The following is a 26,951-nucleotide window of genomic DNA, read 5'->3' as shown; positions in this document are numbered from 1 at the left end:
CCTGGTGGTAAACGGCTTATTTTCATAGTGCCACATAATTGCATTTTGCTCTTGACTGTAGTTATTCTTCCTTGAGTTTTCACTGTTTTTATTTCTGTAAAATCCTTCTTGAACTATTTTTTCCATTATTCATTTTGGATCTTGTTTTTCTGGCAGCCATCACAGATGTTTTTCTGAAATTTTAGCTCTTATTTAATTCACTATAAAATTTGTGGTGGGATCAATTTCTCTCAGAAGACCCTTTAATGCTCTGGCAATGCCTGATTCAACCTGCCATTCTATTAAAATCTTTTCAGAATTTACTGAAATGGTCTCAATTTTTATTTTTTTTGTAGGTTTCATATATACTGGAGAAGTTGTGCATCGAATGCTAACAGCTACTCAATATATTGCACCCTTAATGGCAAATTTTGACCCCAGTGTGTCAAGAAATTCAACAGTCAGATACTTTGATAATGGTATGTAGCAGTCCTTCTCTGTATCTCTTGGCTCCTCTTATTTTCCTAAATAACTATTTCAGAAGGAAGCATTGAGGATTTTTTTCTTTTTGTTTTTAATTTAGAGGCTGTATAGAGCATGCGACTTGACATCTATAAGCAATTACTAATTTAGCATACAGTAAAGAATTAATAATGCCTTTTCTTAATTGAGTAGATATCATCTGGGTGTTGGAGTACATAAACTCAAACTAGCAATGCATTTTATCAGTTTTAGAAGGGAAAATCTGTCTTATATAACAGTGTAAATTCAAAGTGTTACTTCAGAGTATTTATAGTGGATACCATCTGTCCACTACCTAAAATGAAAATAGCGTTTGTGGAGTGCAATAGCAAGAGTACACAGAAGCAGGGCAGGGATAAGGTTAATAAACCTGTCAATGACTAAGTGTTCATGGAGTCCCAGAATTGGAATCCAATACACTCATCTACACCACAAGTTCTCAACAGTTCCTTATAAAAAAGATTGAAAGAGGAAAAGGCAAGATGCAGTGTTGCACTTGAAACTCTGTGAGAAGTTTCAAAGCCCTTGAATGTGTGGGTATTTTTCTCTTGAAGTCAGTTGTAATCAATATTTTAGAAACATACCCAACATGGTTAAAAGCACCTGGTGCTTTACCTCAGGCCTTTAGTGATCAGCTACAGTGACAGGTAAAACTTAGAGAATTTAGTATAGTGAATTAATGTCATGACATCCATGACTTCTAAATTGTCTTGGATACATCTGTGCTATTTTATGTATGCTTATTTATAGTGAATTTGCCAGCAGGTTCAAAAACATTTCATCTTTTTCAATAATATTTTTTATTAATTAGATAAGTTATCAAAATGTATTCTGTATCTTTTACATCTAGTCATAACCTTTCTTTACAATCTAGTCATTGCAATGCTTGTTTGTTAAAAATCCAATAAAATGCTTACATGAGAAAATCCTACTCCTTCCATGAAGAATTTTGAAATAGAAAAAGATAAAATTTTCACATTTTAAATTATTTAACATTTTGGCCAGAGATTTGTCATCTTTACTTAAAGAATCTGAGGATTCTGGAGAAAATGTTGCTAATTCTCATTATAGTCCTGACTTCCAGTCTTCACACCAGGTGTACCAGGCTGTATCACATGGCTTTCATTACATGGTTGAACAGTTCTTTGAGATTTTGGATTCTTCTTCATGTGCAATGCATCATCTTTTGAGCTGCATGGGCTTTAGGATAAAGAATTTTCTATCTTAACACAAGTAAAAGAATTGAGCAGATTGTATTTTCAGCACCTTATTTCTTACTTATCTGTGCTTTGTCCCCATGAGTAAGTGCTCTGCCATAAAGTAGCATCTGTTGTGGGAAAGCATAGAGTGTGGGGATCCATCAAAGTCTCACTGGTGGAGCTAACTCCAAGGAACTCAGGTACACACAAATCTACATAAAAGCCTCTGGAATGAAAGGACAGTTTGGGTGGCAGCTGATTTCCAGTTTAGCTTGGGGTTCTGAGGTGCACATAGATCTGAAGTGCTCAGTGACTGACTAGAAGAATTGTGCTCTAATAACATTACAAGTTATAACTTTACATTTAAAAGAAATGTAATAACTTTAAATTAAAATTTAATTCAATAAATATTCAAAAAGTGGTTAATGAATGTGGTCACAAAGGAAAAAAATGCACTGTGTGCACAATTAATGAATATCTACTATACAGAAAAACACAAGGGAGAATAATGTGTTGGACTTGGTGCAGTGTGGACCCAAAATTTGCATGCTCATAGTTTCATGACAACCCCATCTAGATGTGTTCATGACAGTTGCAGCACAGATCTGTAACAAAAGATTTTTCAAGGACAAATCAAAAATATATAGAGCTGAATATGTACTGACCCATCATGAACATTCTAGGAAGAAAGGAAATTAAAGTCTGAATGAAAGCACATAACTGCCATTACTGCCAAAAAAAGAAGTTTTTGAGGAAGGCATGTAAAGATGAAAATGTTATTTTCAGTAAACACAGTTTTGATGATAAGTGTCTCAACATCTGTAAAATATGCTCACAGGGTATGCAAATTGCTCGAGAAATATTTTTAGTGTGGTAAGTGCATCTTCAGCCAGTGAACTCCTGTGAATATTAACAAGTCTCTTGCAACTGAATCTCTGCATACCAAACTCAATATTTACCCCATCTGTGACTTCTCAGTGAGTTTGATTTAAACTACGTTTATTTGTTGCCAACACCTAACATTTCTCAATTTACAGAACCTCAGCAAGGGCTTGCACCATGCAGGGAAAAAAAATTAATTAATGCATAGTTAATGGAAGAATCTGAATTCTTGAAATAATAACTTTCACTAAGCAGGGAATACTATTAGCACTTCACATTTCAAAGTCATCAGGATTTATGTATAGAGTGTAAAGAATGCCACTGCAGAGAAGTGGTAATGGCAGCATGCCTGAAACACTGGATCCTACCTTTAGCTGATTTCTTGTGCAATTTCAAACAGATTGATCAAAACATTTGACCACTCTTGCTTTAGCAGTAGTTGAGTGCTTGTGTGGCACTGTGGTGTCTACATTTCAGAGAATTTCTTTTTCAACTTGTGTTTGTGATATCTTTGGCATTTCAAGGTGTGGAGTTGAACGTTGCTAGAAAAAGAGAAATCACTGTTCTCATTTCAAGTAACTGCAGTGAAGTACTTTTCCTACAGTCAGTTAATATATTTCTCACATATTTTTTTCTTCCTTTTGCCTCTCTACCCCCACTCTGGGGTTCACAGGCACAGCACTAGTTGTCCAGTGGGACCATGTACATCTGCAGGATAATTACAACCTGGGGAGTTTCACTTTTCAGGCCACCCTTCTCAATGATGGGCGTATCATTTTCGGCTACAAAGAAGTAAGTTTGGTCTGAGAATTATCATTTAAGTGGACAAATTACTTTATACATGTCAGGAATTTCCCTACATTTTCATGGGGGAAGGAAAATTTTTGAAAGATCAGTTATATAAGGTAATTTCATTATACTGCTTATAAGATCACTACTTTGATGAAAATGATATATTATTATTAAAGTGATGTTCATATAATTGACTTTAAAAATATCAACATGACACAAATGTACTAATCCTGGATTTCAACTGGGCTTTTTTGGGTGTTTGTGATTGTTAAATGTTCAGTGAATTCCTGGGCTTTTAGTAAATTCCCCATGGGTTTTTGAAGATAGTATCTAATTTTTTCAATTAGTCTACCCAATCTTGACGTGTTTCAAAATACTCTAGACTCAATAGTAATTGGTAAAATCTCACCTATTTCCTGCAGCTGTAGTTTTCTGGAAACTCACATATTTCAAAGTTCATATATTTTAAACAAGAAATAACTGGTTTGTATTGCTAGCTCTGAGGTTTTCCATCTGTTTGGTGATAAAATTCCTTAGATTGAGGCCATTTGGTTTGCCTTCATAGCACCAATATGTTGTCTTAAATGGGCTCTTGTACATTCTCCAAGTGTTTCAGAATTCCAGTTGTTGCTTTGAGTGATTTTTTTTTTCCTAGAGTTGCTAGAGCTCTGGAAACTGTAGCATATTTGAATTTCAGTGCTTTTGCCAAGAAAAGTTGGAGCAGGTGATCCTTGAGGTCCCCTTTCAGTCTGGCATTCTGTGATTCTCTGATTCATGCAAATAAGAATGACAAAGTAGACAAGCTTAAATCTCTAGTGACGACATGATGTCTTCTTTTTTGTTTGTATTTTGGTTTTGCTCAGTTTAGGTTTTTTGTTCTGGGGTGATTTTTTTGTTATTTTAATCTGTTTGGCATGCACACTGCGACTTTCTCTTCAAAATGCAACTCTGTTATTCTCCTTATAGTAAGAAACTCTAATGAGTGATACAACCAATTGTCCAGACTTGGAGAAAACTCTTTTCTCTTTCTGCTATGAAACACTTGTGAGCCTTTAGGCTCATTTTTCATGCCTGTGTTGTAGCTGTGCACCTTTAATGAAGCAGAAATAATAACATTCCTCTGCCATTCACCAGCAAGCTAGAAAGGATCTGGATTTTTCTGCTAGCAGCAGTCATACCTTCACTTGAGACAGATGTCTTTGCAGCTTGGAGAAGGATTGCTGCAAGATATTCTTACTGGATCAGTATTGTAGAAACAAGAAACTTCTGGTATGCCCATGTACATGGCTTTCCTTTCCTTATAAAAGACATCCTGATGCAAGGTTTTTTCTGAATGTTAGGTGCAGGTTACAGTCTTCATCTATGAAAATGCAGTTTATTTGCATTTTGATTCCAACTTCATGTAAGCTTTACTCTGCTTGCGACATGGAGCTCAATTGTACTTGATCAAAAGAGTGTGAACTAAAAGCTTTGGTTATCTCCTGTTGTTGAAAACTTTTTAAAGAAAAGCAAAAACTCCTAAAGACTGCACAAAATTTCCCGCCTTCAAGACCTAGATAGGTGGAGATGGATAATAGTTTTAATGTAAATTTGTCAAGAACTATATATGCATTCTGACATTAAAATGGTGACATTTTCTGGAGACTTCTATTCCTGGTTATGAGATGCACTGCACTCCCTGTTGCTATCTAGCCCTGTGCAAATTTGATCCAATATGGGTTATAGAGGTTACTGCTCTAAATTGAAAGCATCTGGCATACATTTTGCACAAAAGTGCAAAGTGGTAATAAGAATGTATTAATGATCTGTAAATCTTTTGACAAAAGATTTTTCTAAATATTTTAGAAAGTTACAACTAGTATATTCTATCAGAATTACTTGGGGAATGGGTTTTGAGACTGAGATTCCTAGACAACTACACTCTTTATTTGCAGCCTTTACTCCATTACCACTACCTCAGCTTTTCATCTAAATGAGGAAAATTAAATAAAATTGCCAATCACTGATCAGATACAAGTTGTCTGAAAAGAACATGTCACTTATCATTTTAAACTTAGTCCTAGTGCTTATAAGCCTCGCTAGGAATTTATTTATTTTACAGTGCTGAATCCATTCCTTTCTGAGGAAGTCCTTCCATCTGGAGCCATCTCTTGCTGCTGAGTTATGTTGTCAGGTGCCCCATTAACTCCAGTAAGATTACTTGTGTAAGTGCTCACTAGCATAATTAAAAGTTGCACAAGATTTCTACTGTCTTTTTGGTGCCATTTTATTTTAGCATCACAGTTCATGTGATGTATGGCAAATCTGAGAGGTCTTCATGGCATTGTCATTGAAAGTCCCCAAGCTGGAGCACCATAAGAAATACAGCAAACAGGTTGCCAGCAGCTTCATCAAGCATCCCACAGGTACTCTATATTGGTGACACCAGGCATTTATCTAGAAGAGTCTACCTTTAAAATAACTCTGATTATACATTTAAAGCAGATACAACTAGGGACTTTCATGTCTAAGGCACTTTAGGTAAATTTTACCTTTTATTTCTTATTTATTCAAACAGTTTGAGAGTCCCTTTTTTTTCCCTTTCTTCCTGCTCCCAAATTAGGTTTGCTGTCTTATAAACCTGATGTTGACCACCAAGACAAGATCCCAGCAGAGGTTTGCTGAATGCCAAAGGAGTTGCTCTGCCCAATCTTCTGCATTCTGTTGTTTTCCCCAGTAGAAAGCAACCTGAAATTTGCGATTTTTATCCAAAATTAAAAAAAAATAAAATAAAAAAGGAGCAGAACCATTAGAAAAGACAAATATGGAGACATTAGAATATCTTTCAGAAGAGTTAATTGTTAGGAGAAGGAGCTGTATGGTCAAATTTTCAAAATATAAAAACAATTTGAAATATAACAAGGTCCTATAGCAAATAAAATATTCATTTATTTAGCAATTTACTTCTTTTGCAGTGCATGTACCTTCCATTTTAAATGTCACTTTGCTTGTACCAACACTCTTCTAGCAAATGGTTGATATGTCAGGAAACATCAGCTGGCATGAAAATTTTACTGGTGTACCTCTACTACATATGAAATACATTACAGTGCAAACAAGCCAGCAGAACACAGGAATAAAGAAGAATTTTGGCAAAGGCATGCTTTTTATGTATTAGTAGTGAATACTCATTTCTTATATTCTAAATTTCACCAAAGTTCAATTCTCAAGAGTTTCACTTCTTATTAAACAAAATAACTATTCTATATAGTCTTTCCCCATTAATGCGTAGAGCTAATGTTCCTTAGTGCAATATTTATTTCTTTTTTAATCTAGGATTAATGCAGAACAAATTAGGCAATGGTTTCATAGGTCTTGTTAATTGTTTAGGATATTTTTCTTAATATCACTGGAGAAGGCTTTCTTTGTTCATTTAAATCATAATGACTCTCTATTTATGTAGTCATCCAGAAGCCATTATTAAAGTTAAAATATTTGATCAAAATTGCCCAATACATGAGTTTGGAAAATAGTTCTAAAAGAGGCTTGTAATAGAATGAATTCCTATTCTAAGAAGGAGACAGAATTAAATTAAAATTATTAAGTGCTAACACTTAAATAAAATTCATGCCCCTGCCAGGCATGAAAGGAAATACCATGATTTCAGTAATGAGAATTCAAACCTTGTTATTGTTTCCTGAAAACTAAAAAAAAATAAATTAAAGTATGCCAAATAAATACCCCAAACAAACAAACAAACAAAAAAAAAACCAAAACAAAAACAAAACCAAAAAAACCACACAAAAAATGAAATTTTAAAAAATCCTATCATCCCAACATGCTATCTTTACCTCTTTTATTGTTATCAAAAACACGGACAGGGAAATTATTTTTGAGATGGTCAATTAATATAAATTAAAACTCCTGATTTTTATGCAGTTTAGCCTGTGGGCTAATTAATTAATACTTAGGAAACTGGCAATGAAAACCCTATATAAACACTATTATTGTGTTCCTAATTATTATTATTTTGCAACATACTTTGGCTCTTATCTTTGACTCAGTTTTGAAGTGGGGCAGTAGTTGCAACCTGCTTACCACCTCCTTCAGAATAAGTTTAGAGGCCATGATTTTATCCTTTTTTGAAGAATAAGATTCTGATATGACCTCACAGTTTAAAATAATAAAATTTGAGAAGTCTCATGATAAATACTGTCTAGATTGCAGATCCAAATGATACATGGAATTCAGCATAAATTCTAAATTACTGTTGAACTATATAATCCAAAATATAGATATTATTGACCTCAGTGCTAGTGTGGGAAGTTTATTCATAAACTGGTGATTTGTACAACACAAAATATCACCTTTTCTGTGGTAGAGCTAACAGATGGTTTAGAATTATTCTAGCTAAAATCCATTCTAAGAAGGTAATGCTGTAAAATCCTTGCCAACCATTAGCAATCACTTGCAGGTTCCTAGTTCTCTGCTCAACCATTTAACATGTCAGCCTGTTATGACTTATCTTGCCATTCAGGTGAGAAATCCAGAACAGCAGCTCTCTGGTTGCTATCTATGCTTTGCTGTAATATTCCGTAATTTGCTTTAATGTGTACTGCAAGCTTTCTGTCAAAAGGGAACGCTTCCTAATCAGATAGCATATGGTAAAACTCATTTTATCTTGACATCTCATGCAAAAGATTTCACCTGTAATATGGCAATCCATACACACATTACCAATTTCTTTTTCCACACCTTAAAAATTAATATATGTTTTTGTAAATACAGATAGAATGACACTGTAGTTTTTCAGGAGAATAAGAGTGTTCCTGGGTTGTGGATTGCCTTCTACTTTGACTGCATTTCTGACTGTGTGATTGTTTCACACAGGCTGCCCTTCAGTTTGAAGAGCTGACTATGCTAATTTAATTTTTCTTTTTTGATCTTACAGAAGTTCTTGATTCTAAGCCTTGTTTCTAAAACATGTAGCCAAACTGTTGGCTGCTGCTTCTGTTAGACTGGACCCTACCACTTTCTTGTTTGTTTTAGAAAAGATTCAGAAAGTTCCTTGCTCTCAGTAGAATGCTCAGTACTGGAGTATTGACACCTGCAGGGCTTTTGGCAAAATACTTTGTTGTGTCTGCTTTAAGTTTTTCTAAATTCTCTTGAAGTTTTTCTATATATTTTCTGTTCAACTTGGCTATTGCATGCATCCTGTTTTAGTACCAAAAATCACTGAGTAATTCATAATTTTATTAACTTTCAAGGTCTGAACCAGGTTGTAATGAAACTAGTTTCTTTAAAAATAAAATAAATAAAATAAAATAAAATAAAATAAAATAAAATAAAATAAAATAAAATAAAATAAAATAATACCCAAAACACTCACTTGTGGCATTAGTACTGCAAGAACTCATCACTCCTTCCCAGAAGCAAAACAAAACAAAACCAAACCAAACAAAAAATGAAACAGCTTGCTTTTTTCTTAATTTTTGAGGGAAAGATGCAAATTGTTCAGTAATCAAAACATTCACAATAAAAAAATGAAAAGGAACTAGACTAAAAAGAAAAAAAAAGAGTCTTATTTGAGAAGGCCACAGTGCAAATTCTGATTTACATTCACATGATACAAATTATTATAATCCTTTTCATGCATCTGACACAATTTATGCCTTAAGATGACAATTTTGCCAGCATCTTTTGTCACAAATCTACTAATTCCAATTCCAAATACACTCTGTGTCCTTCATTCAACTGCTGTTTCCTCTCTAACTTTGAAGAGAAAGTCATTGTATCCTCCTCATCAGTACTTTTTCTAACTTAACGTTCAATAGGTTGTCTAGAATATCCTCCTCAAAATCCTTTAAGACAGTTTCTTTGATAGTTAATGTAAGTTTTTTCTTTCCAGTCTTCTGAGACTAGGAATAATGCCCTTATTTTGTTTAAGCTTTCATGCTGCAGAAAATTTATAGACTTAGTTCTGAACTTAGTGAGTCTTTTATTTTGAAGAATTTGAAAATATGGCTTTTGGCCTTCTTCTGTCATATTATCCAATAATTGCATCTGAGCTCAGCTGATATAAGCCAAATTTAAGCTGATGTATTTCTAGCAGTGTTTGCAAGCCAGTTTTCTTTTTTTCTTTTTCCTGTTGTTTTGACAACATGCCACAAGCCTTTTTTATACCACACCAGATCCTGTGTGCAAGAACCCCAAATAAACAGTCACTAAATTAAGTAAAAGGAACAGAAATTTATGACAATGTTTAATTCACCAGAACTTACTTACCAGTGTAAATAGGAAAAAGCAAAACTAAGAGGTATTTTGCGAACAAGGAGAACTACTGATGCTCAACTCAAATGCCAGAAATCATGCTATTAATTGTCACATAGACAGAACTGAACCCTCAGTCACTGGATGAATGAGCTTTTTAATTCAGCATTTTTCTGCTAGGTGAAAAATGTTGGCCAACTGTACAGTTTTTGTAGTTTTACACAAGTAAGGCCAGAGCAAGCTATTGGGTTAGCTAAACTAATACCTGGTATCTCAATTTCTTACACTTGATCCAGTTCCATCTGTCTTCAGCCTAGAAATTTCTGGTTAACTGAAGGGCAGCTTTGAAAAGTAAGATATCCAAATATAAGATATCTGAAAACAGTGACTGGCAGAAAGTCATAATTGCTCATAGAAAGCTATGGCTTATTCTACTCCTAAGGTACCTGCCTGAAGTTTCCAACTGCTGGCTATATCCTTCTGTGCTAGAATAAAAAACTCTTTAGTCCCTGAGTAATTTCTGCCTTTTGTGGTACTTGTTTGTGGTGATCTAACCAGCTTTTCAGTATTTCATCCAGACGTCAAATGCATAGAACATCTATAACACTTCTGTTAATGGCATTTGAGAACTGTAGAAGTTTACAAAATATTTTATGACACTTTTAATCTGTCTTCTTTTAATTTTTGGCATCTTTTTAATGAATATATCCTTTCAAAGTCTGTGTGATATATCAGCAATTATCTAATTTTCAGGTGCAAGTAAAATGGTCACCCCACATCTTGGCTATATTTCACTGTTTGTGTAACCAAATATCATATCAATTAAGTTCTTCCTGCTGAGATGTCTCCTCTGACAGCTGGAGTTGTTCATCCACTACAATACTGAGATTCCTTCTAGAGCTGCTGCTTCCTACACCATGGTCCCCAGACTCTACCTGGCACTATTTTGTCTGTATTATATCTTTGCATTTTTTACAATGTCTAGCGTTGCTAATTGATCCAGGCATTTCACTATTTTTACTCTGCTAGTGCTATCTGGAGAACTGCTAGGCAGTAAATTTATGTTTCCCTCTCAGTCTTGGATAGAACTTTTGAATGCTGTTAAGGCACACTGTCAGTCTGAGCTGCTCCTTTAGTGATGGCTGCTTTTTGTGACCAGTCAATCTATTTAACTATATTAATATTGAAGAAATGCTACATGTCACTAAATCAAACATCTCAAAAAATTTTAGTCCTATTATATCTATATAGAAGTAGCAGCCAAAACTGTGATGGTGTCCCAAGAATGGAATCAAACCTGACATTTGTTTTCATACAACCATGTTACCCATTTGTTTTCATGTAACCATGTAACCATTGTCATTCTGTCAGAACTCTTTACAGATAAAAATTCACAGTTTTCAGTGCAAGTTAACTGAGCCATAAGTTTTTAAATGCTCATCCCAAGCTGAACTTTCACAGTTTTTGTGTTCAACAGTAGACAGAAGGCATTGCCTCCTCATCCTTGAGTGTACTGGCACATCATCCCACTTTTTCTTCAGTTGAGGGAAATAAATTACTGGAAGTTACTACCCTTTTCTGCTTTGTCACTGACAATTGTTCCACCTCTAAAAGTTCATGTAAAAACAATGCAAAGAAAACTGAGATAAAATACAAATTAAAACCAGTGATTTCTGTCTTCAAATAGGTTTTTTTTTGTTTTCTTGTGCTATGCTGTATAAAATATTTATTTATGACTTTTATGTTACACTGCCACATTTTGGTAGTGCTTTTTATTTTTGATCTTTTTTTCTAGTTCAATATTTCAGTAATATCTTCCTGTTTTGTCTTTTAGATTCCTGTCGCTGTGACACAGATAAGTTCAACCAACCACCCAGTGAAAGTGGGACTTTCAGATGCATTTGTGGTCGTGCACAGGATCCAGCAAATTCCCAGTATGTCATATTGTAGTGGTGCGAATGGTTTGGAGGCTGAGAAATTGTTATAAGCTGATTCCATCAAGGATGATTAGCTGCACAACAAATCGCTTAGCTAATTTCAGCTTGTTAATTCAAGTGTAATTTTATTTACTTGATAATTCCCAATATGGCTTTTCCTGTCATTGTTTCTTTTGAGCTGATAAATTAAGTAAATAAAATTAAATGGCCAGTCAAATAATTTCAAATTAAACTCTCAACTGGCTCAATTTGGTTTTCTATAACATACTTTATCTGGAACATGCTTTCATATCCATAGTAAAGAAAAAGCAATCTGTTCAGAAAAAAAAAATCTCTATCCAAAAATATCCAGGCTGGAAGCTCTTGATACTTTATTCTGTATTTCAAATTCACATACACGTTTTAGTGAGAGGAAAAAAGAGGACATGTAGTTTTTCAACATTTTGAGCTCACATAGTCATGGCAGCAGTATTGCAGGTGGCATTTAGTTTTGTCAGGCTTCAATTGTACTTTTCATGGCTTCACTGAAAACAAATAGTAGGAAATCAAGTGTGATTTTCTCAGTGTTCTAATGTACTATGTACAAGACCCTTTGAAGTTGTTTAGCCATTAGACAATATGCTCACTTTTCAAGTCTACTGGGTTTACTTATATATTTAGAGACAATTTACTAAGATCAGTTTTTGATGAAGCCCTAATAGCAGGGTGCAGATGGAAGGAGCTGTGTTTGAACCAGGCTCCTAGGGCTGGCTCCAGGCATATTCTCCTAAAGTGAACTCTGTCAGACCTGTGATGCTCACAAGGACTGACCTGATCCAGCCCAGTTGTACGACAGACAGCAGATGGGGCTGACACTGAAAAATCAAGTGCTATTGGCCTCTCAGCTCATCCTATCTCATTATGTATAAAACAGTCTTTAACATGAGGGAGCATCAATCCTTTGTCTTACATGTCCTGTCTTGGGGAATATAGAATATTTCAGTACTGTTTGTTACTTGTGAGCTCAGAGTAGTGTGAAGGATGTAGCATGCCAAGATTTCACTTAATAGACAAGAAATTTCTTTCTGAAGTATGATAGTTAGCTGTGATGTGCCTATGTTTGCATGGATTGGTTTTGAGTGTTTAAGAACAAATGAAACGAGGCAACAAATTTCAGTAATGTGAGTGATATTTGCAAGTAAATAATCTGAATATTTCTGAATCTTCAGTTTCTAAGAGCTCCAAATATGGATTCAGGGGGAAATTATGTTGATTGACTATCAATGGTTTATGAGAATAGTCACAGAGAAATTCTATCCAAAAGATGCAACAGGATGATATCTTTTGACATCAGGCCTCCATAACAAAACAACGCTAAAGGACTTGTATTAGATTTACGTATTTTTAATGGAAAATATGTGGTAGATGTGAGTCTTTATTCAAATCTGAATTTTTCTTTTTGTAGATATATTTCAGACAAGCACCTTGTTTTACTACCAGTAAATACTATTGGTTTGGATGAATGCAGAGTTACTTACTAGGCTTCTGGTTTCAGCATATCTATAATTTATTTTTTTCACATGACACTTTCTGCTAGCAGAGGTGAGACTATAGTGTGGGTAAGGAGTATAAAATGTGCTACTGCTACAGTAGTTTTGAGAGCATTATTAATGTATTGCTGTTTACAATGCATTGCTCTTTCCCCTAACTACCAGTTCTGTGGATGGTGGTAATTCATGATTATTTTTGCTAGATTGCAGCTTACACTAGAGCTAATATTAATCAAGGGAACCATCATTTCACAGTAGAAGAGTACAGGCAATGTAATAACACCTTGACAGAGCTGATAAATAATGTTGGCCCATAGAAAGCCAGCATCAGATGCTCTTAAAATATGTATGTTCTTGAATTCTTGTTTTTCAGAGGTATTAAATCAACTATGGTTCTAGTCAATTACTGAAAAAGTGATATGATAGAATTGTTATTTTACTTTATTTGTTGGCTTGTTAAGACAATGGAAGAATATAAATTGTTGTTTGTCCCAAGAGAAGGCAAAGAAGTAAAACTACTAGTTCTAGCTTGCCACTTATCAAAGATTTTTTTCATCAAATGAACTCAGTCTCCCTTTGTGTTCATGACTAGTTATTAAAAAAAGAAAAAAAGCCAAAAACATTCCCCTCAAATAATACAAAAATCACCCCAAACTCTACTGCTTCATGTTTGAGCTCTGTCAATTCTTTTTGTATATATTGTGCATTTGAAAGAGACAGTAAGAACAACACAAGCCTGTTTGAACAAATACATTCTCTCAATTTTTAAAAATGCTGAATATCTTTGGTGCCTTTTGTATGCTCAGTATTCTAAAATTTCAATATAACAGACCCAGTTTATTAAAATAATTTCAGAAGATTTAAAGCTAACTATTTATCAGATTTTTTCAGATGTACTGTCCAAAAGATTGGTAATAACTTTTTTAATACTTCTGAAAGGTGAGTTCAAAACCCAGGCAAACCTATTTCATTCTGGGAAGAATAAAACATGCTTTTTGATCAGCCATTTCATTTCAAAAGTGCATTTTAATGAGTGCTGGAAAGTATCCTCTTGAAGAGCCAAAAGCTAAAAGGAATGATTTTTCTGAACTTTTTTAAAAGGAGGAACTTGAGAATATCATATTTTTATTAATATAGTTCTTCATATAAAGACTTTGCAGTAATACCCCTTTTATCTGCCCTAAAAGCACACAGGCACATACACTTGTTCACCTTATCTTTTAAGAGTTAGAGCGTGGTGTTAGATGGCAGGTGGTTTTATGCCTGTTTTTTGGGCGTTTTTAAAATAAATATTTCCTTGATCTGCTACTACTTCTTGCTTTTAGACCATGTCTTTATTTTCCACTTATATTATTGCAGATTAGCTACTACTTTATATTTTATATCTAGATATAGAAATGCCTGTATATACTCTAGAGGGGTTTTGGAATGATTGGTAATATATTAAGGGAAGTGAATTTCTTATGGACACCAAGGTTAACCTGATAATTCTGAGATTTATATGGCAGCAAAATGGCAAACTACGTGCTGTGATTAGTTTCAGAGGAAAAGTTTCAGCTCTTTCCAGGCAATTCAGATGAAGTTCCAGGCTCTGGAACTCTGCTTCTGATGTGTAAATTAGAATGATCATCCTGATTTCTTCTTCTTCAGACAGGTTGAACACTTGCACACTATTTTTCCTTTTGTAACAAATGCAGTGAGAAAGTTTCATTGATGTTTTCCAGATAGAAACAGTCAGTGATGACAAAGCTGGGAGCTTTACATATTCCTTCAGCAAGCCTTTTTTTAACACCTTCACTGCTGTAGTATCTTTGTTCCTTGCCCACCTTCTCCAGCCAGCTCCCTTTCATTTATTTTTTATTTCTCTGCCATCCTTGTTATTCTGTTCTTGGTCCTTCTTTCACTTGCCTATCGTGTCCTTTGTTCTCCCTTCTGCAGACTCCCAAGATCTCTCTTTAACCTCATGACCATCTCTCTTTCCCTTCTCTTTCCCTCCGTTTTTTCTCTCATTCAGGGTTTTTCTCCTGTGTTTCAGTGCTCTTCCCTATTGTCTTTAATTAGCTTTTTTGTTGCGCAAGAAGAAGAAATAAAAAAGCATTTCCTGCAACCCACTTTTGTATTTTAGCAATGAAAACCCCTTTCCATACTGTGTTTGTTTTCCACAAAACCATGAAACACACTGGGAAATGAGAGAGTGCCAGATTCAGGGGATCTACACAAGTGAATTACAGTCTTGCACTAAGAGAAAAGGAGTATTAGGTCTGTGTCCACAATGAGACAAACTTCTCTGTGATTTTGGCATCTACTGTATTAGATGCAGCTCTGTTAGGAAATCCATGCTTTGATAACTTAACATTTAATCACACTGAAATTATTCAAAAACACTGTGTACAGAAATGAAATTGTAGATGAGCTATGTGTTAGTAATATTCCAGTTTCAGTGCAATTAGTGTCACTTAATATGTAGTGTAACTCAAGCATATAATTGAGTGACAACTCTTCATGTTATAAATGTTTGCTCAAGATGTCTCACCACTTTGTTTACAGCAGTGAAGCCCCTGAAAGAACCTTAGGATTACCTTCCTGAAGGGTGAAAGACCACTGGCCATTTATGCTCTGATATCTATTATATAAAGATGCAATGCCACTTGGGAAATCAAGTCTGATTTCCTGCTGCCTTACTGGCAGTATCATTTACCTCTGTGCAAAATGGGCTCCAAAGTTATCACTCTAAAATCGTAGTATTTCCTCTTCTTTACACTAGTGTAACTAATCCCACAGAGCCAGCTGCTCCAGCTCTTGGTGTTTGTCTGCTGGTCCAGAAAGGTTTGTCCAGGCAGCTGGGATCCTTGCACTAGATGTCTGATTCAGGACCATGCTGTTGATCTTTGGTAGTCTGACAATACTGCCAGGACTGGTACAAGTTGGTCAAAGTTTAAAATACTCTCATAACTGGGTGCAGACTCATCTCAGAGTGAGGCAGTTTGGTGTGTAGTGGGATTAGGGAATAAAGCAAGTTTTTCACACCTAGATCCTGTACTAGGAGCTCTTTATCTAGTAGAAGGTATTGGGGCATATCTGGAAAGATGTGGAGAGTTTCAAAGTAAATCATGTGTGGTAGGCACGGAGCATTGCAGCAGAACAGCTTTTAGTACATTGTTCATAAAGATATTTTCAGAGCTTACTCACTGGTTTGCTTGTTCACAGTTTATACATCTCTGAGGTGCAGCTCCCAGGTTTAAAAGAATTTTTAAAATAGTTTTTAAGAGAATGATAAAATTAATACAATTAGGGAATCTGAATTTTTATCTAGACTTAGATGTGTGTTATATTCAGAGGAACTGTTGTGAAAGTGTTTGGATTACAGGCATTGGTGTTTAGTCCCAGTGGCAGTGCCTCAAGAATTAGTTAATATCGATAAGTTTAGCAATATAAAACTGTTAAAGAACAGATGCTTTGACATTCTGATTCCTTTACCTTTTGTGGTGATAGCAGTCAGATATACCAGGTTGACAGGTTTTATTCAGCCAGTGGTGTTAAACAACATCCCTGTCAAGCAAAGTCAGTGGCTGTGTAACACAACAGCTGTGCCCCTCCCTTCTCCATGACTTATATTTTCCACAAATTGCTTGCAGCTTGTTGGATATGTTTCAGAAATTGTTTGCTTCAAATTGACTTCTGCATAATCAAATGAACCCTCTTATCATTTGTGTTTTCTCTATCAGCAAGAATTAAAACTGAAAGTACAGCTGTATGAATACATATGGCCTTGTTTAGCAGTTATTTCTGGGTATATGGCCAATCCAAATTCCCTAGAAATCTTTCACTGGAAAAGGTCTTTATTTGTGTGAACACATAATTTAAAAACTCAGAATTACTTCTCCAGTATTTTCACATTTCAGTGTATTGCAGGTTTTAGCTGAGGAATGGTGTAGTGATTATGTAATGGAAAAGATACAGAGAGATTATGCATCTGTCAGCCACATATTTAGAATAATTTGTTATGAACTACTGACCCTTCAGACATGTTAAGAAATCATTGGTGCTCTCCTGGCACTGCTCCTTCTCCAGAGTACTCTCCCTATGGAGTACCTTTAGTCAACTCTTGCAGTTCTGTTTCAAATACTTATTTATAGCATTACTTAGTTTAATACTACTGTGATAAAACTACCTACAATTATTTTGTCACAGCAGAATCTTGCACATCCATAATTTACCAATCCATTGCTTAATCCCTTGAAAGAATTCTTTCGAATGGCCTTCTGACCCCCATGTTATCTCTCCCAGTCAATGAAGAATATGTTCTTACCTCAAGTAGCTGGTGTTTGCTTCAGGTTTTTCTGCTGGGACTGTACCTTTGGCCTGTGTTCAAAGATAGCACAAGTACATGCCATGAAAACAAACCAAAAAACAATCTGAACCATACTGTGAATTAAACCAAGTATAGTCTGTTATTAAAGAATATATTAAACTTTATAACATTTAGTTTAAAAGTGTGTTTGAGGAACCCAGACTTGTAGAAATGTAAAATATTTTCATGACTAGAAGAATATACACAAATTTTCTGTAATTCAGACCTGGAATGGTACTTCAAAAGCATACAAAACTCCTTTTCCTTTCTTCCTTTCTGTGCTAGACCTGATGCAACGTTTGGGTTTTTTTATAGCAAAATACCTGCACGTGATGCTTAAATATTGATCTGTCACTGCCTCAAATTATTTCACTAGTTCATGTCATGTTAAGGTCTGTACTGAGGTATACATGCGCTCATAAGCTCTTTGTGTTCTGTACTGGAGCTTTTTTGTTAAAGAGCTAAATAGACAGCATAAGACAAAGAACAAATTCCACCTGAAGGAAATGCAATGTCTGTTCTGGGTTGAAGCAGGAATGTGTGAAGAGGTTCAGGGGGAAAGCATGAGGGAAGAGTATTCATTTTGCTGTTTATCCTGTTAAGCTTAGGGTTTTTAACCCTTTTTTTAAGGGAAAGAGGCTCACAATTCAAAATAGGGAGAGAAAAGTGTATTTTGAAGATCTAAGCATGGCACGTTTAAGTCATACTTTCAAAAGAATCTAGGCCTGCATGTTTTTCTAGCCTGGTCAGGCAGATAAATTTGAATGCTAACATTTCCAACCACCTGTCTGCAAGAATATACAAAGATGTGAGAAGGTGACTATGCAAATACCTCTCTGTGCTTAAGTCTCTTACATTAGATAGATGCCTTATATGCAAACTCATCACCTGTGGTTGACACAGTCATCTTTCTGAAGAAAAAGATCAAATTTGAGTCTGTCAGGCAGTGGGATTTAATGGAATAAACAGTCATGCTGAAATATGCATGATTAGATTTTTTTTTTCTTATATAACACACTTAATTCTTTTAAAAGTGGTGTTTTTCAGAAATTTCATGCACTGGGTGAGGTAAAAGTGTCTGTGCCCTGAATCTCTGACTCTTACTGAGTCTTTAGAAAGCCAGAAGCTCCTTAATTCTTGTAAGCCCTGTGAGGAACCTGTAAGGAAAGGTTCAGCATTAACAGGATTATAATATACTAGTCTGTACCAGTACTGATGAGGAGCAGTTCAAATAAAGTGTCGACACACAGCATTGTAATTTATGTATGCACATTCCCTTTTTTTTGTTTCTTTGTTTGTTTTTGGTTTGGTTTTGGTTTTTGTTTTTTTGGACAGAATGTTAAAGATTTCTGTGGAAGCAAATTACAGGAGCTCATTTCAAAGACATTTTACAATCACTCCGATTGGGCTTTTAGGAGACTGACCATCCTGTAAGCATAAACCTCTTGCAGCTGACAAGAGATTTTCCCTATCCCAACATAGAATTATCTTGTTCTTGAAAACTCTTTCTGTTCAGTGGGTCTGAAGGACATGGCTAAAGCATATCCATCTTTTAACTAGTCAGAATGACTTTGGTGGTAGCACATAAAACTAGTTCAATAATAGGTTCATTTCATACTGAAAGAGAATTCTGATATCAGGAGGGGTGAAGTCGTAGCAAAGCTTCAAATAAATTGCAAGAAGTGGTTGGCAATGGTGCTGATTTGGAGCTAAATAGAAATATTATTGTCTGAAAGTGAGATACTGCCTACTTGTCCCTGAAAACTAATGAGATAAGAGAGGGCAGAGAAGCTGCTTCCTTAAGCAACAAGGTGTGCTCTGATCCATACAGGACTGGCAGCATAGAAGACCTCCAAAGACTGAGTTTGTGACTGTCTACAAGTCCCTTTTCTTCTGTTACATATAGACTAAGACTGGTCATTTGCTTGCGTAATCTGTTAGTCCTTTGTATGTAACCCTTAATTCCTCTCTGGAATGACTGCAGAGGGTCAGTGATTGTATTTAGCTCTGATTTCAGTTAGTTTAGCAGACCATCAAGAAGAACCAAATATGAAATCGGCACCCTAGAAAGCTGTCATTTTCATATCAGATTGATGTTATAGGTTGTACTTTTGATTTTCAAACATACGAGCTCACCAGTCTATATTTCAACAGTGTATATAAAATCTGGACTTTTCAGAACACATTACAGAATATTGTTCTGGGAAGTAATGTGTGATTTTTTCACATTTATCTTGTGCTTAGGTCTTACAGTTGCTTGTGAGTCCAAAACCCTTCAGAACAGTACATTGACTGTATTGAATTTCTGCTTTGAGAAACAGATGCAGTCAGCCTGTGTAAAGATTATGCACAACGGCTGTTTAGGAAGAATGTCTTCTCTAATATATTATAATATGAAAATATACTCTAGTACAGTTAGATGTGAGCCATCTTGTAGCTAACAAATTTGATTAAGCAATGAAATAAGTTTTGTTTGCACATTTTGGCAAGAACTGACAAAGTGAGCATGTAAAGAATTTCTCTCAAATCTGTAAGCTGAGAAAAATGTCTTAGGAAAGCAAGCATTTGAAATACACCCTAAAATGTCTGACAGATTTCTGCCCAGATCAGTGACTGAGATGCTTGAGAGCACACTCAGCATTTTCATATTTTTCCAGAAGAAGTACCTTTTCTGTCAGCTCTCAGGGTTTCTCCACTGAAAAATTCTCCATCTATCTTTTTGTGCTGTTTTGTGATATTCAAAGCTAAAAATATATTCTTGAGAAAAATAGTTGCCATATGTGCACCTAAGAAACTGTGTGCATTCATTACATCCCCTATTTTTCACCATCTAAAGACTGCAAAATAAGAAAATATTATTTATGTTTTTCTTTTCTGTTAGATGTTCGCAGAAGAACAATTTATGAATACCACAGGGTGGAGCTACAGATGTCAAAGATTACCAATCTCTCAGCTGTTGAAATGATACCGCTTCCAAGTAAGTAAAACATTACATAAGCAGGAGCCACATCTAGAAAGCATCTATCTCCCTCTCCCTCCCAGCAACACACACAATTTCAAATATTTTGTTTTATCTGTGGACTTGGAATCACAAACAGATTCATTTATCCTCTCTCAGATTCCCAAATGGATCATGCATTATCCAGTTCATCCTTGTGTATCTCAAGTTAGTTTATAGGTACACAGCTCCCAGTAGGTTTTGAATTAAATTTGTGCCAAATAATTTTTTCAAAAGAATGATTATATTGCCTTTAGATACATTTCCTCAAGAAAAAAAAAATAAAAAAAAAGAACAGCATTCATGCTTGCAATGCAAACATGAATTCTTCTGTGTACTGTGTCAAAGTACAAAGGCATATTCCCAAACAAATGGCTCCAAATATTTTGCAGCTCATCTGGTTCTTTTTTCCAAGGTAAAACTACATTGCTTAGAAATCTTGGGATTTAAAATGTCAGCTGTACTACTGTAAAAAGAGTAGAAACATCTATTTTTCCTTTTTTAAAATCCAGTTATAGTTCTTGCACATTTTTCTGTCAGTCTTATTATCTGCTTATGTCTGAATGTTAGCAACACCAAAGAACAGCCAGGGAAGAAAGAGATTTAAGGAAAAACTTAATATTGAGCAAGAAGATTAAAAATTTAGGAATGAAGCTGAATGAACAGATGTGGAAGTAGAAATATATTTACAAGTGGAATACAGATGGAATACCACAGATGAAATGCACTTTTGTGTATGCAGTTGTGCAAAGCATTGTAACAGGCTGTGTTCAGGGTCTTATTTTAGACATGGTTGAACCTGTTGGCTTCCTAAATATATATTATCAGAAGATACATTCTTATTTCTTGTTTTTTATGTGAAACATATATGAGACTAATGCAATAATTTGTGTTTATCTACATCCCAGCTTGTCTCCAATTTACCAGCTGTGGTCCCTGTGTCACTGCCCAGATTGGTTTCAACTGCAGCTGGTGCAGTAAACTCCAAAGGTAGAGAAAATAATTTCTTTTCTTTTTTTTTTTTTTTTTTTTTTTTGTGTGTGGGTATGGAGCTGTGCTCAAAGGCTATCCAAAACCATTTTCTGCAGGTTATTCAGCATTAAAAGTTTTTTACATTTGGGTTTATATATATGCATTCATATGAACAGAAATCTCAAGTGTCATCACTAGCAACACATCATTGTCACATTTCACTTCAACAATTAGGCAAAAATGGTCAAAACAGTTGACTCAGGAGTTAAGCCCTTTTTCTTATTTCTTCAGTCATACTTTTAAATCCTTTTGAAGTAGAATAAGAAGGAGACATCATAATAAAAATCATATTTTCTCCCTACATCATTGGCTTAATCAAAAATAATTTAACCCCATGGAGATGCAAGGTGTTAATGTAGCTGTAAAAACTTCCTTGCTAACAGCAGGGAGACCAACACATCCAAACAGTCAGAGTACTTTCCTTTTTAACCTTTAACCCTGTCCTTACACTTAGTGGGTGTGTTGGGTCTCCTCAGCCTCTCAGTGACACATGGACCAGGACAGTCATGTCCATGGCAGGAGTGATTTAGATTGTGGAGCAGCTGAAGTACAGCCAGCAAAATGGAAACTCTGCAACTGCAGCTTCTCAAAAAGTTTTTTACTCACTGACCTTCACTGACCATAATGATGAATTTCATGCCAGTTCTCTGAAACAAAATGCAGTATCATAATGGGCATTCATTGTTGCTGTGCTCTTTAGCTCTAGTGATTAAGTTTAGAAGTACTTTGTATGAAACAGAAGTATACTGATACAATAAAAGTTAATTAACATTCTAAAATAGTGCAATATTTTGACACCATGTTGAAGAACTGGTAAACAGCTGGAGAACACAGCCCAGAATTAGAAAATTTGGGTCATTTTTATAATGTTTTCTTAAGCTACAGCTCCTGTAGTAAGTGAAAAGTGTTCCCCATTTGTTTTGCAAAAACCTTTTTAGTGGAATTAGAGCTCAGACAAATCAAGTAATACAAAGCATACCAAATATGCTGAAGAGTAATACTACTTCTAGAAAACTGTTCCAAGCAAGCATGAAGAGTTCTTGGTTGCCTTAGCTGATTCTTTGCTTTCAGCATTGCTTCATTCTCCTCCCATCAATAGATGCTGTAGCACTGAGTTCCTGCTGGCTTTGGTTTGAGCAGGGTCTGTAGCTTTATGGCCAGCGTTCTTCTTTCTGTTTGGATGAACTCACATTGTAAAATACAGACTGCGTGTGAAGAACAGGTGCAGAAGCCTTCAGATGCTTTTTGTTTCCCTCCAGTTTCCAAACACCTGAGTTTCCTCAGCTCTGAAATTGCTGAGAAATATGTTTTGCTCACTGAGGCACAAATTCACTGTGGAGAACTAAGTTTTATTCTTCACCTTTAGCAGGAGCAGAACCAGCCATGTAGCCACACAGTGTTTCCTTCCACTCATTTAGGAGCATTTGTGGCTTTCCCCTCACAACTGGAAAGGTGTAATTTACTGCTGAAAAATGCACAGTCTGAACACATATATTTCTAATCAATTAAAGTTTGAATGTAGAAAACCTTCCTTATTTTTTTTTTGCATATGGAGATCAAAGATGAGCCTACTGTGAGTTAGTCCTACACTGTTTCCAAAACCAGCTGTCTCCACTGTGCAGCATGGTTGTTCTTTTGACAAGATGCAGCAGGTAGACTGAGTAGTTTTATTGCTATTAATTAGGCCATTACTGACAGTAGTGAGACTGTCACTTCATGCAGGTTGTCTTTGGGCATTGTTTGACCACGAGCAAAAGCAGGAACTGGAGAGAATTTCTTAGAAAAAGGATGGACACTGAAAATGAAAGTAAGAATATGCTTCTACATGGGAATTTCAGTAGTTTTAAAAAAGTCATACCATACAAGTTTTATCTATCAAGATGAGCAATATTCATTCAGGTTTTAGAAAATGGAGAATTGCATATGGAGTCGTAAAATAGCCCAGAATGGAAAAGGTCATCCAAACTAACCTCCCACTCAAAGCAGGGCCAGCTTTGAGATCAGACCAGTTTCTTTGTGACTTTGTTCACCTAGGACTTGACCACAGAGGCTGTGGTCCAGTCCCCAGAACACTTTATACAGGATTTTACACCTAATCTGTTGTCTTGCTGTTTCCTCTGGAAACATGGCTTTGATGGATGTCTGCTTCAGGCCTCATTGTCTTTCTTGGACACTCATCTCCAGTTTCTGAAATGAGTAATTTCAACTATTTCATCTCTATGGAGAAAGAGATCCGAAATAATAAATGGTTAAATATTTTGTGAAAAGAGGCCATTTGCTTTCCAAAATGTGAAAACTGAATATTTATTTGGTTACACTGCAGGATTATTGGGATGAGGAATCATTCTGTCTCAGCTTTGAAAATTTTTTGCCAGTCTGCATACTCTCTCTGGACTTCTAGTCTAGTGCCTCTCTTCCTTTACCTTGCACTTTCTCAGCATGTCTAATCATTTTCAAGAGATAAAAAATAAAACAAATAGTATTCCATTCTCAGTGGCAATGTCTGGTTCAAAGAAGAGTACTCAGAATCGTTTGCTTCTGTACCACATTGTGGTTTTGCTCCCCACAAAAATAAATTTGCTGTGTTAAAACATTCTTTTTGCATGCAATCAAGAAACATTTCCTCAACAGGAAAATCTAATAGCCTGGTTAAAAACCATAAAGGATGGAAAGTTGTTAATTCCTACCTCACAGTCCTTCAGCTTTTTCTGTATGTCATTGCTCTTCACTCTCCAGCCTTATAAATCAATGGAGACTTTTATCTCCTGTTATGATATACATTGCTCTGCTGCAGTAGGATAAAATCAGACTGAAAAACCAAGGCAAAGAATTCCATGAACTATTAACTTAGACATTTCAGAAGCACCTAAAGGACAAAGAAATTAATATTTACAATTCACTTTCAAATGTGTGCCCATAGGTATTTTGAAGTAGGAGGAATGCTTAGGAGCAATGCCTGAGTAATGCTTCTCAGTTGCAAATCTGAACTGGACACAGTGGTCCAAGAGATCAGAAGCCAAGACTGCCTCTCTTGTCTGCATGCAAATCCCAGAGTGGGGAAGCCAATTTGTTGCAAAAACCTGAAGGCTTTGAACTGGCAGTGGTGGGTTTTCAATGTAGCAATAATCTCCCAACAGACCTAGCACTCAGATTTGTGCAGAGGGAGGATGCCTGTTTACTTTTGAGGGCACTGATAGGTAGTGAGGGTCAGATAATGCCTGGAACACACACACAGATGTTCTTTCCACAGTAGTACTCTGGTGCTCTAAAGTGAGATATTCTTGACCAGACAGACTTCCAGGTGGGTAACAAGCCTACACATATCCATTGGGAAACACAGCCTTTTTTCTCAGGCACTTATTACCCCATTTCGCCAGAGAACTGTTACTACCAGGAGCACCATCTTGCATTTAATTTCTTTCCTTGCATTAGTTGTAATCTACATATTGAATCATTCACACAGCAGAGTACAGTTTTTGGGGGGAAAAACTCCCAAAACATTATGTGAAACCTTTAACTGCACAAGGAAAACTGACCAGTGTGATCATTGCAGAAAAACTTTACTCCCCAATGTGGGCAATCTATTTGGAATGAAAATAGCTTTATCCTGCAGCAGTGGGTTGTTTCCTACCTGTTACTTCAAACCAGCTGCTCTGCAAGCTCTGCAGTGGTTGGAGAGGCAGGTTCATTTTGGATGTGACTGAGGGCCAAATCCTCTATTCCTGCACTCTCTACAAGCTTAAATCACCATTAGCTCTTTCATAGGAGGTCATCAAACTATCCAGTCTGAAAGCCAATATGATATGTGTCACACAACTTTATCATGACTGAAGCAAAGGCGCATCATTTTCCTTTGACTTCAGCAGATGGAGGAACCCCCTAGGAGCTAATTTCTATTGGAACTATGTATATTTTATAGCTGTTTCACAAGTAAAATTCTTCAAATGGAGATTCACTATAAATATGTAAGCTAAGATGGTATTCTTTCTCCAACACAAGTATCCATGTCTATAAAATGCCTGAAACACTTTAGCATCTGTCCATTGGAGGTCTCCAGTGGCTGAAATGTGGATCATTTGCCCTTCATTATCTCTAACATGTAAAAATTGGGGGAATTCATTAATGTTAGATTTGTTTATATCATCTTCTTATGCATCTGAAAATGTTTGTATACTCTCGGCACTTGGTATAGCGTGCACATTAGAGATGTCATTTTCTAGAAAAGTTTTTGAAAGTTTTGAGACCATCTTGCTGTTATTTTATAACTTCAGTTTATAAAACTTGCTTGGAGATACTGAAATAGTGAGTTCCCTTGAAAATATTTTAAGATGATTGTCCAATAAATAAAGATTCCCTAGATGTTGATGTTTTTATTTTGATAAACCGCAGGAAAGTCTCAGATTTGGGCAGTGAAATGAAACTGATATTTCAGAGCACATTCTTGCAATCTGTGCATCCTGGAGACTCAGGCTGTGAATGTCTCATGCTTCACTTCATCAATACAGGATAAAAGCATCCCCCCAGTACCTGCAACATCAGTCAGTTTTGGTGTGGTACCATCACCCCTACAGTGAAGATAAGAGAACTGGAGGGCTGTAGTGCTAAGGGCAGGAGCTGTAAACAGTTTAGATGATAGCTTTACTCAGCTGTCACTGTTGGAACATATATTCAAATTTTTATATGTTGGAACATATATTCAAAACTGTCTGCCTTATGCCAAGGGTACCCAAAAGGCTAACAGCTGGCTCCACAAGGATTCTTTGCTGGCAGACTCACTTGGGTTTTCAAGGGAAGTTAAACAGAATAGGAAAGCAGTACTGAAAGCAACTTTCTACCAAATTCTGGACTTAAGTATCTAGGACCAAAAAATTTCTCAGGGTCCAACACTTTGTATAAGAAAAAAAATCTTCAGATGAGTCTAAGCAGGGTTGAGCAGTGAAATGCCCCATAGGAGCCCCACGAAGCTTCTCTACTCAGTAAGGGTGAGACTGCCTTGACGCAACAGTCTGTCAGTGATCAGAGAACCCCCAGAGGCACAGGACATAAGTGAACATTGCTTCTCTGAAAACAAGTCACCCCTGAAGAATGGTCCACTGGTTGTGGAGGTGTGTAAGCCTGAGCACACATGTCTCCAGCTCAGACCACACGTCTCCTTGCGTGTCTCCAGCTCAGACCAGCTCCACTACCTCAGTCACTGGCTGCCTGGAGACTCAGGATTAGCTCCTGGCACTGCTCTCCAGGCAGCCCTGCTGGGGACTTCCCTTGGTCTGAAAAGTGACATTTTGCACTCTTATCCTTAAGAGTCTCTGTTTTCCAGAGTATGCTTTGAATAATGTGATTTGAAATCATATCAGTTTATGGTATTGACCCACAAAGTGCAAACCCCCTGTTTGAAAATGTCCTGAAAGAGACTGTACAAATTCCAGGACTGAGTGCAGTGATGAGCTAGGGCACTGCATGGATTTTAGGGAGTCATACTGC

At 36.1% G+C, this 26,951-nt stretch overlaps 1 protein-coding gene across 1 annotated transcript in view; it reads left to right on the top strand.

The window, feature by feature from the left end:
* Positions 1–26,951, top strand: part of PLXDC2 (plexin domain containing 2) — a 250,857-nt gene that overhangs the window by 176,690 nt on the left and 47,216 nt on the right. Inside the window, exons 5-9 of the mRNA XM_064408456.1 lie at positions 336–458; positions 3,256–3,374; positions 11,458–11,557; positions 20,322–20,417; positions 21,347–21,428. Coding sequence (XP_064264526.1) covers positions 336–458; positions 3,256–3,374; positions 11,458–11,557; positions 20,322–20,417; positions 21,347–21,428 — 520 coding nt within the window. The remainder of the gene's footprint in view (positions 1–335; positions 459–3,255; positions 3,375–11,457; positions 11,558–20,321; positions 20,418–21,346; positions 21,429–26,951) is intronic.

This window comes from Passer domesticus, chromosome 1, assembly GCF_036417665.1.
Source record: "Passer domesticus isolate bPasDom1 chromosome 1, bPasDom1.hap1, whole genome shotgun sequence".
NCBI classification, from domain to species: Eukaryota; Metazoa; Chordata; class Aves; order Passeriformes; family Passeridae; genus Passer; species Passer domesticus.
This window is presented reverse-complemented; position numbering and strand designations above follow the sequence as displayed.